Below are 14,740 nucleotides of genomic sequence, written 5' to 3'. Positions count from 1 at the left end.
CGCTTGCTTTACCCTTGTGCCAGAGGAGTGACACACGGCCCTCCTAAACTTGGCTGTGGCTCGCCACGTGTTGGCCCCTGTGCCATGGCACACGCCTGAGCACAGCTCCCCTCTCAGGAAGGCAAAGGGAGCTTTGCAGGCAGGCTGCGCTCTTGCCTGAGGGCTGGAGGAGTCTATGCCAGCAAGCACACCCACTGAAGGCATCCCCGTACCCTTCTGGGACGCGTCCCAGCTGCCTCCCCATCTCCAGGGCAGCAAAGTCCTTTGTTCATGCGGTGAGGATGCAACAACTCCTTGATGCAGTCTGAGATGCCTTCTGACCCAGGGCCCTTCTGAGCACATCCCCTGCCCCAGCATCCCCGGCATCTGGCAGGGCCTTGCTAGCCATCGCTAATATCCTGCCACCAGTCTCCCTCGCTTTGGGAGGCTTGTTGGATTGGCTCAAGTACCCTGCACAAGCCTGCAGTGCCACGGGAGAGCGGGGGCAGACTTTCCTTGCCTCTGTGATGGTCCTGGGTTGTGTTTTGAACTGAGGAGAGCTTTGGGGCCTGGGAGGGGAGGTGTGCCAAAGCCCTAATGCCGCCAGAACACATATCGCCTGCTAGGCAGGGAGAACTGCCGGGCAGCACAGAGATGTCTTTTGCAACCCGGTCTTTCCCTCCACACACCATTCAGGGGAGCTCCTGGACACTGCCAGGCTCTATGGCCAGGAAGCTGAGCCCTGTGTGGCCATTCCCACCCTCACTCAGTGCCACTCCCCCTTCCCCCTCCCAAGGCTGACACTGCCCCCAGGAGGCAGATCTACCCAAGCAGGTCCTGGGACCACTGGAGCACAGGGCAGTTCAGACCTCAGCCTGCGCTGTTGCAAGAGGTTCTTCCCTCACAGGAAGACGACTTGGCATTTGGCCTGGTTGAATGTCGGGACACTCCTGTCGGCCCAGTCCCCCAGTGTGGCTAGCTCCCTCTGAATGGCCACCCTGCCCTGGAGCGTGTCAGCTCCTCCCCACAGTTTGGTCCCACCTGCAAACTTGAGGAGAGGGCACGCCACCACTTCCGCTCGCCCGTAAAGATGTGAAACAGGACAAGCCCCACGAGAGATCCCGGCGTTGCTGCCCCTGTTACAGGCCTCCAGGTTGAACATGACCCAGGAAGCCCTACCCTCTGAGCCCCGTCACCCCACCACTTATCACTCGTCCCATTCTCCACCCACCCACCTACCCAGAGCATCCTGCCCTCAGCTGGGTACAAGGCTGTTGTGGCAGACGGTGCTGAAAGACCAGAGAGACTGACGGGCAGTAGTTCCCTGCATTCTCCTTTGCGCCTTTTCTCTCCTCTTCTGAAGATGGCTGTGACGTTTGCTCTCCTCCAGGCATCGAGAGCCTGCCCGGATCCCCACGACCTTTCAAGGACACGAGAGAGTGGGCTTGGGGACACATCGGTCCGCTCTCTCGGCACCCTTGGATGCAGTCCGCCGGGATCCGTGGGCTTCTACACGTCGGCTCCTCTCAAGCAATCCTTGCTTTGATCCTCCCCCACTGCTGGTAGAGCTGCTCCTCCTCCTTGAACCCTTTGGCAGGGCCCCCAGGCCTGCTGGTCCTTGACAAGGACGGAGGCAGAGAAGGCATCGCACACCCCGGCCTTTTCACAGTCCACTCCCACTAACTCACCCGCCCCATTCAGCCGTGCAACTGCATTTTCCTCATCAGTCTTAGGCACCTGATGTAGTGGCAGAAGCTGTCCCTGTTGCCCTTGAGGCCCCTTGCAAGTCTCAACTCCAGGTGAGCTCTGGCTTTCCTAACAGCATCCCAGCATGCCCAGGACATGACCCAAGTCCTTGGCGGCAAAGCTCTTTTCCACTTGGTCAGCACCCACCGGGGACTGGTGCATAGGGTTGCTCCTCCCCAGGTGCAGCACTTGGCATTTCCCTTTGTTGAACTTCGTGACACTGCTCTCTGCCCATTGCCCAGTCTGTCGAGGTCCCTCTCCATGGCAACACAACTCCCTGAGGTATCAGTCACTCCCCCCAGTTTTGTGTCCCCTGCAGCCTTGCTGACGGTGCACCCTGTCCCCTCGTTCAGCTCAACAATGAAGAGCTGAAGCGGTATTGGCCCCAGTAGCGCCACCCACAGTGCACCACTAGTCACTCGCCTTCAGCTGCACTTTGTGCCACTCATCACAACCCTTTGAGCCCAGCAGTACAGACAGCTTTCCGTCCACCGCACTGCCCGCTTACCTAGCCCGCACTCCATCAGGTGGGCTTCAAGCATGTTACGGGAGACAGTGTCAAAGCCTTGCTAAAGTTGAGACAAACAACGTCTGCTGCTCTCTCCTCGCCCCGGCCAAGCCAGCCATCTCATCGTAGAAGGCTATGAGGCTGGTCAAGCCAGATTTCCCCTCCACAAGTCCATGCTGACTACTCCCAGTCACCTACTTGTCCTTCATGTGTCTGCAAATGGCTTCCAGGAGGATTTGCTCCATCACGCTTGCAGGGGTGGACGTGAGGTTGACCGGCCTCTCCAGAGCAGGCCCCCATGCCCTCTCCTGCCCCTTGAGCATCCTGCTTGCCCTGCTCAGTGACACAGCTGATGTTTGCTGTCCTCCAGCACTCAAAAACCTTCCCCAACCACCTCGATGCTTTCAAAGCTTTCAAGCGAGGCCTTGCAGTGACATTCGCCAGCTCCCTCAGCACTTGTGGGTGTATCTCCTCAGGTCCCACAGACTTGCTTCTGTTCTGTTCGGAGGACCCGTCTCTCCCAACGGGCTAGGCGGACAGAAGCCCAGGAGGTCTCTGCCTCAGCCACAGGGTATGGATGCTCAGCTAATCCTCCTCCAACAATGTTTCAATGTTCCCTAGCTTGATCCTCCTCTTCTGAGAGTGAGTCGTCCTTGCTACAGATTTGCCCATGCGTGCCAGGGGCCTAGCCTTCCCAAAGGCAAATCTTACAAGGGAAGACCCAAGGCCAAGAAGGCTTTGAGGGCCTCAGCCTTTTCTGTGTCCCCTGAGTGGTGATCTCGCTAGGCGATTGAGCTCTACCAACAGCCTCCACACCTGTCACAGGGTCGCCTGCCCCATCCAGGGCTACACCCACGTTTCCCTAGTTGCTGATACACCAGGAATGCCCTTTGTGTTGCTCTCCAGCTCCTTGGCCTGCTTCAGCTCCACGGGGCCTTTTGATTTCCTAACCCCAACCCGGCATCCTTGGACAGATCTCCCCCCAGAGCGGGCAGCATCAGGTGGAGGAGAGTCAAAACCTGCAGCACAACCCAGCCACCGGAGGAGGCAATGACCAGTGATTGTCAGAGAGAGCTGGGAGGGAGGGAGGGAGAGAGAGAGAAGGATACAGCACACACACATGCACAAGGACCCTTGCGTGTTCGGCTGGGGACTAGGGCACCAGAAGGGCCTGGGCCCCTTCCTGCAAAATGAGTCACAGGCAACCCCACCGGAGGGACACTGCCCAAGGGCTGGGTCTGCACCGGACTCCTCTGGCACTTGAGCCTACGCTGCTGCCCACACTGACAAGTTCCTGCCCTGGAAATCCTTCGGCCTCTCATGCCAGCACTTAAAAGAGCTTCCATGGAAGAATGGGCATGCCAGAAATGAGGAAATGAAAAGGCTGCATTCAAGGCACAACAAGCACAAGCCATGCCATGAGCTAGGCTCTTTTGCATGTGAGGTGAGTCTGCTGGAAAATTACTGCCCACGTACGGGGTGACTCTGGGCCTGGGGCGGTGCAGGAGCTCTATAAAAGCCGGCCAAACTCCCCACTCGCTCAGCCACTTCTCTCGCCTTCACCTCCTTGGGAACCAAGTGAGTCTGAAGCCCTTTCTCCTCCTGCTCCTGCTCTTGCTCTCAGCTGATACCTGCTCTGCTGTGCTCCACTGGGTCCTGGGGCTGCTTGGGAGAGGGGAAGAGGGCAGAAGTTCTGGCATGGTGAGAGGCTAGTGCTTGCCTGAGAGGCCTTCTGGGCTCTGGGCTGAGCAGGACCCTCCTTTCCCCGGGATGCCCTTGGCAGAGCCCTCAGGGTGGAGGCAAAGCAGGAGGCTGTGCTTTGGGCTATGCGGCCCTGGCTGCTGGCCCACCAGGTGCCTTGACTGCCTGGTGGCAGGGTCACAGGCTGCTCCTAACATGTCCCCCGTGCTCTGCTTCCTCCCTGCCCTCTCTCTCGCAGGTGCACCTCCCACCCTCAGACATGTCCTGCTACAACCCATGCGTGCCACGCCAGCTCTGCGGCCCGACCCCGCTGGCCAACAGCTGCAATGAGCCCTGTGTCAGACAGTGCCAGGACTCCACCGTCGTCATCGAGCCCTCTCCCGTGGTGGTGACCCTGCCCGGCCCCATCCTCAGCTCCTTCCCGCAGAGCACCGCCGTGGGATCCACCACCTCCGCTGCCGTTGGCAGCATCCTCAGCTCTCAGGGAGTCCCCATCTCCTCCGGAGGCTTCAGCCTCTCTGGCATCGGCGGCCGTTACGGTGGCACCCGGTGCCTGCCCTGCTAAAGCTGCTGGTGGTGGCCCCAGAGGAGGACCCCTTGTAGCCCAGAAGATGGTTCTAGAATGAGGATGGGGCTCCTGGGCATCAGATTCAGAGCGGATGTGTTTTCCCAACTGCCCCTGCAAAGCGAGGCCAGAAGGGGCCAGCCTGGGCTCTCTCACAGTACAGCCCAAGTCTGCATAGCCCTTCTTCCACCCTCTCCTTTCCCTCCCGTCTCATTGCTCTCTTCTGTCGCCCTGAGCCTCGAGGCCCAACACAGCCACCCAAAGAGGGCACTGCTGGCCCTTCTCCCACTGTCGGTGAAGACTCTCAGCTGCCCTGGTGCTTCCTGCCCCGCGGCCTCCACTTGGAGCAAGCTCCTTTCCTTCTACTGACGCATTAAAGGTCTTCTGCGTGCACGCCTGGGTCTCCACGTCGTCCTTTCCTCTGTGCTTGCTCTCCCAAGCTGCCCAGGGAGAAAGGCAGTGCTGTGGGGCACGTGGGGTGGCTTGTGGGCACATGAAGAGCCTTCAGCATTCGCAGAGGAAGTGGAGAGTGGACACACTGCAGCAGTGGCCTTTTAGGCCCTCTCCCTTGGAGCTGCAGAGGACATCCCTGGCTCCTCTAGAGCTCAAAGTCATCAGGTGTGGCCTTGTAGTGCTTCTGCCCAGAAATGCCCTCTCACGTCCCAGTGCACATCCTTCGGACTGGGAGCCGGAGCACTGCTGACCTCAAGTGAAGAGCCCTGGCTGTGGGAGGCTCTGGGAGGGCAGCAGCCCGGCAAGCTCTTGGGGGCAGGAGTTCCTCTAGCTCTGGATGGAACTGTGCTGCAGGAGGAGGCTCAGGCGGAAGAGGCCTCCCCAAGGGGAGAAGGTGTGAGAATGGGAGGCAATCGGCTTGCAGGCAGCACATGTTTTCCCCCTCCTTCCATCGATGCCCCGGGTTTCCTGGGGAAAGCTTCTGGGGAAAGGCAAACTGGGAGAGACTCAAGGCAGGAAGAGAGATGGGGGTGCAGTCTGAGTGTCCCAAGAGTGGCCGGGAGGTCCTCAAAGCAGTGCTGTCACCAGCAGGAAGGCTGCAGAGAGGCTTGCAGGTGCGAGAGGGGCAGTGCTGAACTGCTGCAAGACACGGCTGGGCAGGATGATGCCCAACCACTCAGAGGCGTGATCAGCAGCTGTCTGGGTAGTACAGATGCGACCAGCAGTCCGTGCCTGCACCCCTTCCAGCCCGTCTCCAGCAACAGCCCCAAGAGAACGTCAGGGACAAGTGCTCCTGGGGAAAGCCCTCCAGGACAGCTGCCACTGGCAACAGGGTTCTGTGACACCAAGGACTGCCAACAGCCTCCTGGGCTGCATGAACAGGAGTAGAGCCAGTAGTTTGAGGGGAGTGATTATCCGCCTCTGCTCAGCCCTCATTCAACAGCATGGAGACTACTGTGTCCACTTTTGGGGCTCACTAGTGCAAGAAAGCAAGCGGAGCGAGTGCAGCAAGGGGCTGGCAGGACAGTCAGGGGTCTGTAGCCCTTGGCCTGTGAGGAGAGGAGGGCCATTCTGAGGGAGCGGGGCTTGCTGAGCCTGGAGAAGAAAAGGCTGTGGTGGCGGGACCGAATGGCAGCTCTCCAGTAGCTCTGGGGAGGTCACACAGAAGAGAGGCAGGTTCTCCCTTGGGGTGCGTGCTTGGAGGACAGCAGAGAGCGGGCATAAGATGGGAGAAGAGAGGTTCGGACTGCATGCAAGGGAACCGTTTTTCACCCCAAAGAGAGTCAAGCAGCGGAACAAGCTGCCCGGTGAGGCTGTGCAGTCGCCATCCTTGGAGATTTGCCATACCAGAGCAGCTAAAGCGCCTAGGAAGCTGGTCTGACCTCATGGCTGAGCTGCCTTGGATCGGGAGGTTGGACCAGAGGAGTCCAGAGGTTCCTTCCGACCTGAATTGTCCTTCAATCCTATGGTCCTAGGACCTCCATTGGGTAGACCTCCCCTCTGGGGTCAGCAACAGCCTTGGGGGGTGACACACTCCCTTGGGGGAGGACAGGAATGGCCATGCAGTGCTCTGCTTCCTGGGCACAGAGACAGGCAGTGATGGCAGCTCTCCTGCGTGCTCTGTGCAGGGGAACTCTGTGGGTTGCAGGAAGTATCTCTGTGCTGCCTCGGAGACCACGTGACCGTGATGCTACCTACGGCTGAGATCTGTTGGGACAGTCTTGCCAAGGCTTCTGTGGCACTCTTTTCCCTTACTGCTCTCACGCTGTTGTTTTCTTGCGGCCTTTCCTTCTGGCCTTGCCCCTGTAAACCCTGCTGCTGCTGTTGCGATGGGTTCCGATGGTGTTCTGATGGGTTCTCAAGGCAGCTGGCGCTTTCATCCCGCCCTCTCCGTACTACTTGCTTGGCAGTTTCCAGGTTATGTTAGAGGGAGAATGTATGCCCAGGAGAGTGGAAGGCAGTCATAGAAAAATGTACCAAGATTGCAGCCAATCCCACGCAGGTGGAGAAACTTAGACTCCTGGGGTCAAATGCGTTGAGTGGTTAGGAGTGCTCAGCACACCTGCTGTGCAGCACCACTGCAACCCTCCCCAGAGCAACACCCTTCTCCCTAGAAATCCTGGGAGAGCATCCGCAGAGGGAAGGAGCACACGAGGAGGCAGGCTTGTGCGTGGAATAACTTTAATGAGTGGACGGAGGGGAACGAGCTTGCTCTGAGCGGAGGTCCTGGTGCAGAGAGCAGGAGGATCAGCCGAGAACCTGCACCCTGTGGCTGCGGCAGAGATCCTGCTGGCCATCTGTCTGCCTAGCCCGTTGGGAGAAAGGGGCCAGCAGTGCCCACCTAGGCAGGCTGTGGGGGGCCTCGAGGCTCAGGGCGACAGAAGAGAGCAAGGACACGGGAGGGAAAGGAGAGAGTGGAAGAAGGGAAAGGCAGACATGGGCTGTACTGTGAGAGAGCCCAGGCTGGCCCCTTCTGGCCTCGCTTTGCAGGGGCAGTTGGGAAAACACATCCGCTCTGAATCTGATGCCCAGGAGCCCCATCCTCATTCTAGAACCATCTTCTGGGCTACAAGGGGTCCTCCTCTGGGGCCACCATCAGCAGCTTTAGCAGGGCAGGCACCGGGTGCCACCGTAACGGCCGCCAATGCCAGAGAGGCTGAAGCCTCCGGAGGAGATGGGGACTCCCTGAGAGCTGAGGATGCTGCCAATGGCAGCGGAGGTGGTGGATCCCACGGCGGTGTTCTGTGGGAAGGAGCTGAGGATGGGGCCGGGCAGGGTCACCACCACGGGAGAGGGCTCGATGACGACGGTGGAGTCCTGGCACTGTCTGAAACAGGGCTCATTGCAGCTGTTGGCCAGCGGGGTCGGGCCGCAGAGCTGGCGTGGCACGCATGGGTTGTAGCAGGACATGTCTGAGGGTGGGAGGTGCACCTGCGAGAGAGAGGGCAGGGAGGAAGCAGAGCACGGGGGACATGTGAGGAGCAGCCTGTGACTCTGCCACCAGGCAGTCAAGGCACCTGGTGGGCCAGCAGCCAGGTCTGCATAGCCCAAAGCACAGCCTCCTGCTTTGCCTCCACCCGAAGGGCTCTGCCAAGGGCAGCCTGAGCCAAGCAGGGTCCTGCTCAGCCCAGAGCCCAGAACACCCCTCAGGCAAGCACCAGCCTCTCACCATGCCAGAACTTCTGCCCTCTTCCCCTCTCCCAAGCAGCCCCAGGACCCAGTGGAGCACAGCAGAGCAGGTATAAGACTAGATGTGTGGCAGGAGCAAGAGCAGGAGCAGGAGGAGAAAGGGCTTCAGACTCACCTGGTTCCCAAGGAGGTGAAGGCGAGAGAAGTGGCTGAGCGAGTGGGGAGTTTGGCCGGCTTTTATAGAGCTCCTGCACCGCCCCAGGCCCAGAGTCACCCCGTACGTGGGCAGTAATTTTCCAGCAGACTCACCTCACATGCAAAAGAGCCTAGCTCATGGCATGGCTTGTGCTTGTTGTCCCTTGAATGTAGCCTTTTCATATCCCCATTTCTGCCATGCCCTTCTTTCCCCAGAGGCTCCTTTCAAGTGCCGGCGTCAGAGGCGCAAAGATTACAAGGTACAAACTTCTCAGGATGCATAGAAGTCAAGCCCAAATGCTGCAGGGATCCTATGCAGAGAGGGCATGTCAGCCTAGAGGCCTTTGGTGGGGCTGTTTGTGACCTCTTGACAGGAAGGAGCCTGGTACTGCGTGCCTGAGCACAAGCCGTGTCCTCTCTCCCAGCTTGCTCCGTCCACCAGCACACTGGCCCCCACCTCCTTTTCCACAAGGCCCTCGCTCTCCTGCAAGGCCTCCAAATGTGGGAGCACCAGCAAGGTCAGCCTGGAGGGCCACAGCTTTGGTATTCACAGGGGCTGTGCCCAGGGGCAGCCTGGTGCTTAGAACAGCTTCCCCCCCAGGCAGCGTTGGAACCGCCCTGGCCGGAGGGGAAGTCAGCCCTGCAAGGAGTGTGGGGCTGCAGACAACACACACGCTTGCTTTACCCTTGTGCCAGAGGAGTGACACACGGCCCTCCTAAACTTGGCTGTGGCTCGCCACGTGTTGGCCCCTGTGCCATGGCACACGCCTGAGCACAGCTCCCCTCTCAGGAAGGCAAAGGAAGCTTTGCAGGCAGGCTGCGCTCTTGCCTGAGGGCTGGAGGAGTCTATGCCAGCAAGCACACCCACTGAAGGCATCCCCGTACCCTTCTGGGACGCGTCCCAGCTGCCTCCACATCTCCAGGGCAGCAAAGTCCTTTGTTCATGCGGTGAGGATGCAACAACTCCTTGATGCAGTCTGAGATGCCTTCTGACCCAGGGCCCTTCTGAGCACATCCCCTGCCCCAGCATCCCCGGCATCTGGCAGGGCCTTGCTAGCCATCGCTAATATCCTGCCACCAGTCTCCCTCGCTTTGGGAGGCTTGTTGGATTGGCTCAAGTACCCTGCACAAGCCTGCAGTGCCACGGGAGAGCGGGGGCAGACTTTCCTTGCCTCTGTGATGGTCCTGGGTTGTGTTTTGAACTGAGGAGAGCTTTGGGGCCTGGGACGGGAGGTGTGCCAAAGCCCTAATGCCGCCAGAACACATATCGCCTGCTAGGCAGGGAGAACTGCCGGGCAGCACAGAGATGTCTTTTGCAACCCGGTCTTTCCCTCCACACACCATTCAGGGGAGCTCCTGGACACTGCCAGGCTCTATGGCCAGGAAGCTGAGCCCTGTGTGGCCATTCCCACCCTCACTCAGTGCCACTCCCCCTTCCCCCTCCCAAGGCTGACACTGCCCCCAGGAGGCAGATCTACCCAAGCAGGTCCTGGGACCACTGGAGCACAGGGCAGTTCAGACCTCAGCCTGCGCTGTTGCAAGAGGTTCTTCCCTCACAGGAAGACGACTTGGCATTTGGCCTGGTTGAATGTCGGGACACTCCTGTCGGCCCAGTCCCCCAGTGTGGCTAGCTCCCTCTGAATGGCCACCCTGCCCTGGAGCGTGTCAGCTCCTCCCCACAGTTTGGTCCCACCTGCAAACTTGAGGAGAGGGCACTCCGCCGCTTCCTCACAGTCACCCAGAAAGATGTGAAACAGGACAAGCCCCACGAGAGACCCCGGCGTTGCTGCCCCTGTTACAGGCCTCCAGGTTGAACATGACCCAGGAAGCCCTACCCTCTGAGCCCCGTCACCCCACCACTTATCACTCGTCCCATTCTCCACCCACCCACCTACCCAGAGCATCCTGCCCTCAGCTGGGTACAAGGCTGTTGTGGCAGACGGTGCTGAAAGACCAGAGAGACTGACGGGCAGTAGTTCCCTGCATTCTCCTTTGCGCCTTTTCTCTCCTCTTCTGAAGATGGCTGTGACGTTTGCTCTCCTCCAGGCATCGAGAGCCTGCCCGGATCCCCACGACCTTTCAAGGACACGAGAGAGTGGGCTTGGGGACACATCGGTCCGCTCTCTCGGCACCCTTGGATGCAGTCCGCCGGGATCCGTGGGCTTCTACACGTCGGCTCCTCTCAAGCAATCCTTGCTTTGATCCTCCCCCACTGCTGGTAGAGCTGCTCCTCCTCCTTGAACCCTTTGGCAGGGCCCCCAGGCCTGCTGGTCCTTGACAAGGACGGAGGCAGAGAAGGCATCGCACACCCCGGCCTTTTCACAGTCCACTCCCACTAACTCACCCGCCCCATTCAGCCGTGCAACTGCATTTTCCTCATCAGTCTTAGGCACCTGATGTAGTGGCAGAAGCTGTCCCTGTTGCCCTTGAGGCCCCTTGCAAGTCTCAACTCCAGGTGAGCTCTGGCTTTCCTAACAGCATCCCAGCATGCCCAGGACATGACCCAAGTCCTTGGCGGCAAAGCTCTTTTCCACTTGGTCAGCACCCACCGGGGACTGGTGCATAGGGTTGCTCCTCCCCAGGTGCAGCACTTGGCATTTCCCTTTGTTGAACTTCGTGACACTGCTCTCTGCCCATTGCCCAGTCTGTTGAGGTCCCTCTCCATGGCAACACGACTCCCTGAGGTATCAGTCACTCCCCCCAGTTTTGTGTCCCCTGCAGCCTTGCTGACGGTGCACCCTGTCCCCTCACTCAGCTCACCGATGAAGAGCTGAAGCGGTATTGGCCCCAGTAGCGCCACCCACAGTGCACCACTAGTCACTCGCCTCCAGCTGCACTTTGTGCCACTCATCACAACCCTTTGAGCCCAGCAGTACAGACAGCTTTCCGTCCACCGCACTGCCCGCTTACCTAGCCCGCACTCCATCAGGTGGGCTTCAAGCATGTTACGGGAGACAGTGTCAAAGCCTTGCTAAAGTTGAGACAAACGTCTGCTGCTCTCTCCTCGCCCCGGCCAAGCCAGCCATCTCATCGTAGAAGGCTATGAGGCTGGTCAAGCCAGATTTCCCCTCCACAAGTCCATGCTGACTACTCCCAGTCACCTACTTGTCCTTCATGTGTCTGCAAATGGCTTCCAGGAGGATTTGTTCCATCACGCTTGCAGGGGTGGACGTGAGGTTGACCGGCCTCTCCAGAGCAGGCCCCCATGCCCTCTCCTGCCCCTTGAGCATCCTGCTTGCCCTGCTCAGTGACACAGCTGATGTTTGCTGTCCTCCAGCACTCAAAAACCTTCCCCAAGCACCACGACGCTTTCAAAGCTTTCAAGCGAGGCCTTGCAGTGACATTCGCCAGCTCCCTCAGCACTTGTGGGTGTATCTCCTCAGGTCCCACAGACTTGCTTCTGTTCTGTTCGGAGGACCCATCTCTCCCAACGGGCTAGGCGGACAGAAGCCCAGGAGGTCTCTGCCTCAGCCACAGGGTATGGATGCTCAGCTAATCCTCCTCCAACAATGTTTCAATGTTCCCTAGCTTGATCCTCCTCTTCTGAGAGTGAGTCATCCTTGCTACAGATTTGCCCACGCGTGCCAGGGGCCTAGCCTTCCCAAAGGCAAATCTTACAAGGGAAGACCCAAGGCCAAGAAGGCTTTGAGGGCCTCAGCCTTTTCTGTGTCCCCTGAGTGGTGATCTCGCTAGGCGATTGAGCTCTACCAACAGCCTCCACACCTGTCACAGGGTCGCCTGCCCCATCCAGGGCTACACCCACGTTTCCCTAGTTGCTGATACACCAGGAATGCCCTTTGTGTTGCTCTCCAGCACCTTGGCCTGCTTCAGCTCCACGGGGCCTTTTGATTTCCTAACCCCAACCTGGCATCCTTGGACAGATCTCCCCCCAGAGCGGGCAGCATCAGGTGGAGGAGAGTCAAAACCTGCAGCACAACCCAGCCACCGGAGGAGGCAATGACCAGTGATTGTCAGAGAGAGCTGGGAGGGAGGGAGAGAGGGAGAGAGAAGGATACAGCACACACACATGCACAAGGACCCTTGCGTGTTCGGCTGGGGACTAGGGCACCAGAAGGGCCTGGGCCCCTTCCTGCAAAACGAGTCACAGGCAACCCCACCGGAGGGACACTGCCCAAGGGCTGGGTCTGCACCGGACTCCTCTGGCACTTGAGCCTACGCTGCTGCCCACACTGACAAGTTCCTGCCCTGGAAATCCTTCGGCCTCTCATGCTGGCACTTCAAAGAGCTTCCATGGAAGAATGGGCATGCCAGAAATGAGGAAATGAAAAGGCTGCATTCAAGGCACAACAAGCACAAGCCATGCCATGAGCTAGGCTCTTTTACATGTGAGGTGAGTCTGCTGGAAAATTACTGCCCACGTACGGGGTGACTCTGGGCCTGGGGCGGTGCAGGAGCTCTATAAAAGCCGGCCAAACTCCCCACTCGCTCAGCCACTTCTCTCGCCTCCACCTCCTTGGGAACCAGGTGAGTCTGAAGCCCTTTCTCCTCCTGCTCCTGCTCTTGCTCTCAGCTGATACCTGCTCTGCTGTGCTCCACTGGGTCCTGGGGCTGCTTGGGAGAGGGGAAGAGGGCAGAAGTTCTGGCATGGTGAGAGGCTAGTGCTTGCCTGAGAGGCCTTCTGGGCTCTGGGCTGAGCAGGACCCTCCTTTCCCCGGGATGCCCTGGGCAGAGCCCTCAGGGTGGAGGCAAAGCAGGAGGCTGTGCTTTGGGCTATGCGGCCCTGGCTGCTGGCCCACCAGGTGCCTTGACTGCCTGGTGGCAGGGTCACAGGCTGCTCCTCACATGTCCCCCGTGCTCTGCTTCCTCCCTGCCCTCTCTCTCGCAGGTGCACCTCCCACCCTCAGACATGTCCTGCTACAACCCATGCGTGCCACGCCAGCTCTGCGGCCCGACCCCGCTGGCCAACAGCTGCAATGAGCCCTGTGTCAGACAGTGCCAGGACTCCACCGTCGTCATCGAGCCCTCTCCCGTGGTGGTGACCCTGCCCGGCCCCATCCTCAGCTCCTTCCCACAGAACACCGCCGTGGGATCCACCACCTCCGCTGCCGTTGGCAGCATCCTCAGCTCTCAGGGAGTCCCCATCTCCTCCGGAGGCTTCAGCCTCTCTGGCATTGGCGGCCGTTACGGTGGCACCCGGTGCCTGCCCTGCTAAAGCTGCTGGTGGTGGCCCCAGAGGAGGACCCCTCGTAGCCCAGAAGATTGTACCGGAATGAGGATGGAGCTCCTGCCATCGAATTCAGAGGTTCTGTGCGATCCTGGCTGCCCCTGCAAAGTGAGGCCAGAAGGGGCCAGCCTGGGCTCTCTCACAGTACAGCCCAAGTCTGCATAGCCCTTCTTCCACCCTCTCCTTTCCCTCCCGTCTCATTGCTCTCTTCTGTCGCCCTGAGCCTCGAGGCCCAACACAGCCACCCAAAGAGGGCACTGCTGGCCCTTCTCCCACTGTCGGTGAAGATTCTCAGCTGCCCTGGTGCTTCCTGCCCCGCGGCCTCCACTTGGAGCAAGCTCCTTTCCTTCTACTGACGCATTAAAGGTCTTCTGCGTGCACGCCTGGGTCTCCACGTCGTCCTTTCCTCTGTGCTTGCTCTTTCAAGCCGCCCAGGGAGAAAGGCAGTGCTCTGGGGCACGTGGGGTGGCTTGTGGGCACATGAAGAGCCTTCAGCATTCGCAGAGGAAGTGGAAAGTGGACACACTGCAGCAGTGGCCTTTTAGGCCCTCTCCCTTGGAGCTGCAGAGGACATCCCTGGCTCCTCTAGAGCTCAAAGTCATCAGGTGTGGCCTTGTAGTGCTTCTGCCCAGAAATGCCCTCTCACGTCCCAGTGCACGTCCTTCGGACTGGGAGCCGGAGCACTGCTGACCTCAAGTGAAGAGCCCTGGCTGTGGGAGGCTCTGGGAGGGCAGCAACCCGGCAAGCTCTTGGGGGCAGGAGTTCCTCTAGCTCTGGATGGAACTGTGCTGCAGGAGGAGGCTCAGGCGGAAGAGGCCTCCCCAAGGGGAGAAGGTGTGAGAATGGGAGGCAATCGGCTTGCAGGCAGCACATGTTTTCCCCCTCCTTCCATCGATGCCCCGGGTTTCCTGGGGAAAGCTTCTGGGGAAAGGCAAACTGGGAGAGACTCAAGGCAGGAAGAGAGATGGGGGTGCAGTCTGAGTGTCCCAAGAGTGGCCAGGAGGTCCTCAAAGCAGTGCTGTCACCAGCAGGAAGGCTGCAGAGAGGCTTGCAGGTGCGAGAGGGGCAGTGCTGAACTGCTGCAAGACACGGCTGGGCAGGATGATGCCCAACCACTCAGAGGCGTGATCAGCAGCTGTCTGGGTAGTACAGATGCGACCAGCAGTCCGTGCCTGCACCCCTTCCAGCCCGTCTCCAGCAACAGCCCCAAGAGAACGTCAGGGACAAGTGCTCCTGGGGAAAACCCTCCAGGACAGCTGCCACTGGCAACAGGGTTCTG

At 59.5% G+C, this 14,740-nt stretch overlaps 3 protein-coding genes across 3 annotated transcripts; 2 read left to right on the top strand and 1 right to left on the bottom strand.

The window, feature by feature from the left end:
* The first annotated feature begins 3,283 nt into the window (after positions 1 to 3,283).
* On the top strand, positions 3,284 to 4,499 carry LOC134151090 (feather beta keratin-like). The gene is made up of 3 exons (XM_062595379.1): positions 3,284 to 3,296; positions 3,678 to 3,811; positions 4,173 to 4,499. Exons 1-3 carry the CDS (start codon positions 3,284 to 3,286, stop codon positions 4,497 to 4,499), a joined length of 474 nt encoding a protein of 157 aa, XP_062451363.1.
* A 3,057-nt stretch (positions 4,500 to 7,556) lies between these two features.
* LOC134151089 (feather beta keratin-like) lies at positions 7,557 to 11,220 on the bottom strand. Its single transcript, XM_062595378.1, has 3 exons — positions 11,187 to 11,220; positions 8,257 to 8,390; positions 7,557 to 7,883 (listed from the first exon to the last, which is right to left on the bottom strand). Exons 1-3 carry the CDS (start codon positions 11,218 to 11,220, stop codon positions 7,557 to 7,559), a joined length of 495 nt encoding a protein of 164 aa, XP_062451362.1.
* Positions 11,221 to 12,233: 1,013 nt separating this feature from the next.
* On the top strand, positions 12,234 to 13,449 carry LOC134151088 (feather beta keratin-like). The gene is made up of 3 exons (XM_062595377.1): positions 12,234 to 12,246; positions 12,628 to 12,761; positions 13,123 to 13,449. The coding sequence occupies exons 1-3, from the start codon at positions 12,234 to 12,236 to the stop codon at positions 13,447 to 13,449; spliced, it is 474 nt and encodes a 157-aa protein (XP_062451361.1).
* The last annotated feature ends 1,291 nt before the right edge of the window (positions 13,450 to 14,740 follow it).

This window comes from Rhea pennata, chromosome 26 (genome assembly GCF_028389875.1).
Source record: "Rhea pennata isolate bPtePen1 chromosome 26, bPtePen1.pri, whole genome shotgun sequence".
In the NCBI taxonomy this organism is placed as follows: Eukaryota; Metazoa; Chordata; class Aves; order Rheiformes; family Rheidae; genus Rhea; species Rhea pennata.
The sequence above is the reverse complement of the archived record's forward strand: the minus strand, read 5'-3'. Positions and strand labels throughout refer to the sequence as shown.